At 44.2% G+C, this 3,303-nt stretch overlaps 1 protein-coding gene across 1 annotated transcript; it reads right to left on the bottom strand.

Annotated features, from left to right (window-relative positions):
* Positions 1–1,149: 1,149 nt before the first annotated feature.
* Positions 1,150–1,706, bottom strand: LOC122751207 (40S ribosomal protein S5-like). Its single transcript, XM_043998181.1, is given in 2 exon segments — positions 1,150–1,257; positions 1,260–1,706. Coding segments are annotated over 2 exon segments (555 nt in total).
* Between the last annotated feature and the right edge of the window lie 1,597 nt (positions 1,707–3,303).

The following is a 3,303-nucleotide window of genomic DNA, read 5'->3' as shown; positions in this document are numbered from 1 at the left end:
CTTCCATCTTGCCAATCCAGACTGTTTCTCTCTGGTATTCTTGTGAAAGGAACTTCTATTTGTGAGGCATCTTATCTCAGTGGTCCTTTATCACTTCTAACCTGTATTATTGCAGTAGCCACCAAATTGGTTACTCAACATCCACTCCCTCTCTCCTGTATAGTCTATCTTTTAAACAGTTACCCCATTAACATTTCTAAATCTCAGGATTCAGAGGAAACTCTTGTTTCAAGGATAAAATACAAACTTCTAGATACAGTTTGACCTTAGAGTCAATAAGGAGCAACTTGAGTTAATTGAGACTGGAAGTGACATGTTCATAGCTGAACTTAGTAAGATCATTTTGTCAGTTGGCATGATGAGAAGCTTGATGTATAGAGGCCAGATAAGATGCCATTACAGTACTTTAGATGACAGATGATTAGACCATGAGCTGAGTTGACGACCATATGAATAAAGACTAGAGGTAGATTCGAAAGATGTTGTGGAAGGGGACAGCTAGGTGGTGCAGTGGATAAAGCACCAGTCCTGGATTCAGGAGACCATATGAATAAAGACTAGAGGTAGATTCGAAAGATGTTGTGGAAGGGGACAGCTAGGTGGTGCAGTGGATAAAGCACCAGTCCTGGATTCAGGAGGACCTGAGTTCAAATCTAGTCTCAGACACTTGACACTTACTAGCTGTGTGACCCTGGGCAAGTCACTTAATCTTCATTGCCCCGCCAAAACCAATCAAAACAAAATGAAAAAGATGTTGTGGAGATAGCAAGATCAAGATTTAGTAAGTGATTACATGTAAGAGCTGAGGAAAATGTTGGGTCAAGGATATTCCCAAGGTGGAGAACCTAGGATCCCTGGAAGGATATTATTAAATTCAACAGAATTAGGGAAGTTTATAAGAGGAATATGTTTTAGGAGGAAGTTAATGAACTCTCTTTTGGACATGTTAAGTTTAAGATGTTTATGGGATATCCAGTTGACATAAACAATTGGTAGTTAGTAAATGTAGGACTAGAGTTCAAGAGAAAGATTGGGCTGTGCATATCTATCTGAGAGTCACATATATGAACTTATAATTTTTTTGACAGGCACAAGGACCCTGCCCCCTACTGAGGGGGCAGGGGCAATTATTGTCCACAGGGGCCGGGATCAGCGGTCGGACTTGGCCACTCGATCCAGCTCCTCCTTCTTGATGGCAGCATTGATGAGCTCATCAGTCAGACACTCAGCGATGGTCTTGATGTTGCGGAGGGGGGGATCTCTCGGGCACCGGTGCACAGGAGCCAGATGGCCTGGTTGACCCGACGCAGGGGGAACACCTCCACTGCCTGGCGCCTCACGGTCCCTGCCAGCTCGATCCTGGTGGAATCCTCACGAAGACCACTATTGATGATGGCATTCACGAGAAACTGCAGTGGGTTCTCTCCGGTGAGCAGGTGGATGATCTCGAAGGCATGCTTGCCGTTGTTGCGGACCTGCATCATCGTGGAGTTGGTGAGGCACTCCAGGATGGGGCACTGCGCCTTGCGGAAGCGCTTGGCGGCGTAGTGGCCCGTGCTGTGCGGCAGGTACTTGGCGTACTTCTCCTTGATGGCGATGTAGTTCTGCAGGGAGATGTCATTAATCTGCACGTCCGTGCACCATTTGCCGAAGAGCTTGATGTCCGGGGTTTTGGCGGCCGGCGCTGCTGTCTCCCACTCGGTCATGTCGGTTTGGTCGTCGCTCGACCCTTGGGGCACGGGGAAAAAGGGTGTCTGGACGCAGACTGAGTGTTCCCTCCACGCGCCTCACTCAGGCGCCGGAACAGGAAAGGGATATTCTTTTTTTCTTTTTTGGTGAGGCAATTGGGGTTAAGTGACTTGCCGAGGGTCAAACAGCTAGTAAATGTTAAATGTCTGAGTCTGGATTTGAACTCATGTTCTCCTGAATCCAGGCCGGTGCTCTATCCACTGTGCCTCCTAGCTGCTCCTGAATTTATAATTAAAACTGAAGAAGATGGGGCAGCTAAGTAGCACAGTGGATAGAGCACTAGCCCTGGAGTCAGGAAGACCTGAGTTCAAATCCGGCCTGAGACACTTGACACTTACTAGCTGTGTGATTCTGGGCAAGACACAACCCCAATTGCCTCACTAAAAACAAACAAAAAAAACAAACAAAAATAAAACTGAAGAAGATGATGAAGTAATGAAGTGAGAGTAGAGATAAGAAAACAAGACCCAAGACAAAGTGATACTGTTACAGTTATTAAGTGTGATATGGATGATTAGCCAGAAAAGGTGACTTAGAAGTTCTTGGAAAATAGAATAATGAAAAGAGAACAGTTATGAAGAAAAGACAGAGAAGACAATATGCCTCTATTAATAATGCTTGCTTAAAAGTATCTAATGCTGCAGAGGTGAAGACAGATTAAAACTGTCTGATGGGACAAATAAGAGAACATTGGTGACTTTGAATAGAGCAGTTTTAAGTAAGTGAATGTGGACTCAAGAAAAAGAGGGAGGCTGAGAATCTGGACTAGGTTGGTGGTTTTCTATGGAAATAGGGAAGCTCACAGGAGAGTTGGAGAGGGGAAGTGGATCACAATGTTATAGCACTAGCCTGCAGAGTTCTCCATGGTGGTGATCAGGGAACATGGTATTGAGAAGCTGCAGTGGAAGTAGTGAAAAATTTCCTGATTGGATGCTAGACACATGAGTATCATTTAATTATAACCTTCCTCTCCTAAGGTGGGGGTGGGGAGAATGTGTTATCTTTTTAAACTAGTGAAGACTAGATGTGGGAGGGAGTGAAATGGGGGGGGGGGAATAGTGTTATGCTGAAGATAAGTGCACAATTGGCTATAGTAAGGGAAAGAAGAATATGACTCACCTTTCCACTCCCAGAATGATTGATCACCCAACATTTTGGGTCAAGCCATGACACTCTTGGGCTTATTACATGCTACCCTAAAGATACACAACCCCCACTTTGGAGACCATTGCTGTAGACAATATAAAGGGAAGTTGAATAACAGTTGAGTCCTGTCTTGAAGGGCCACAATCTATACCTCCCAGCTTACAGCTATGAGTCAAAGAACCGTGATAACAGTACAAAACATTAATGCATAATTTTCTTTTGAAACTGATTTTCCCTATGAGAAATGCACTCTGTCACTTTCTTCCATTACTCTATCTTTTCTAAGAAAAATGTTGTACTGAAATTGGGGTTGACATAAGGAGGAAAGAAGACAGGTATCATGCATCATATATCCAGTAAACAGGTTGCTATAGCTTCTTGCAACATGCTTGAATGTGTTGGATATGA

The sequence above is a fragment of the Dromiciops gliroides genome, chromosome 3 (genome assembly GCF_019393635.1).
Source record: "Dromiciops gliroides isolate mDroGli1 chromosome 3, mDroGli1.pri, whole genome shotgun sequence".
Classification (NCBI taxonomy): Eukaryota; Metazoa; Chordata; class Mammalia; order Microbiotheria; family Microbiotheriidae; genus Dromiciops; species Dromiciops gliroides.
The sequence above is the reverse complement of the archived record's forward strand: the minus strand, read 5'-3'. Positions and strand labels throughout refer to the sequence as shown.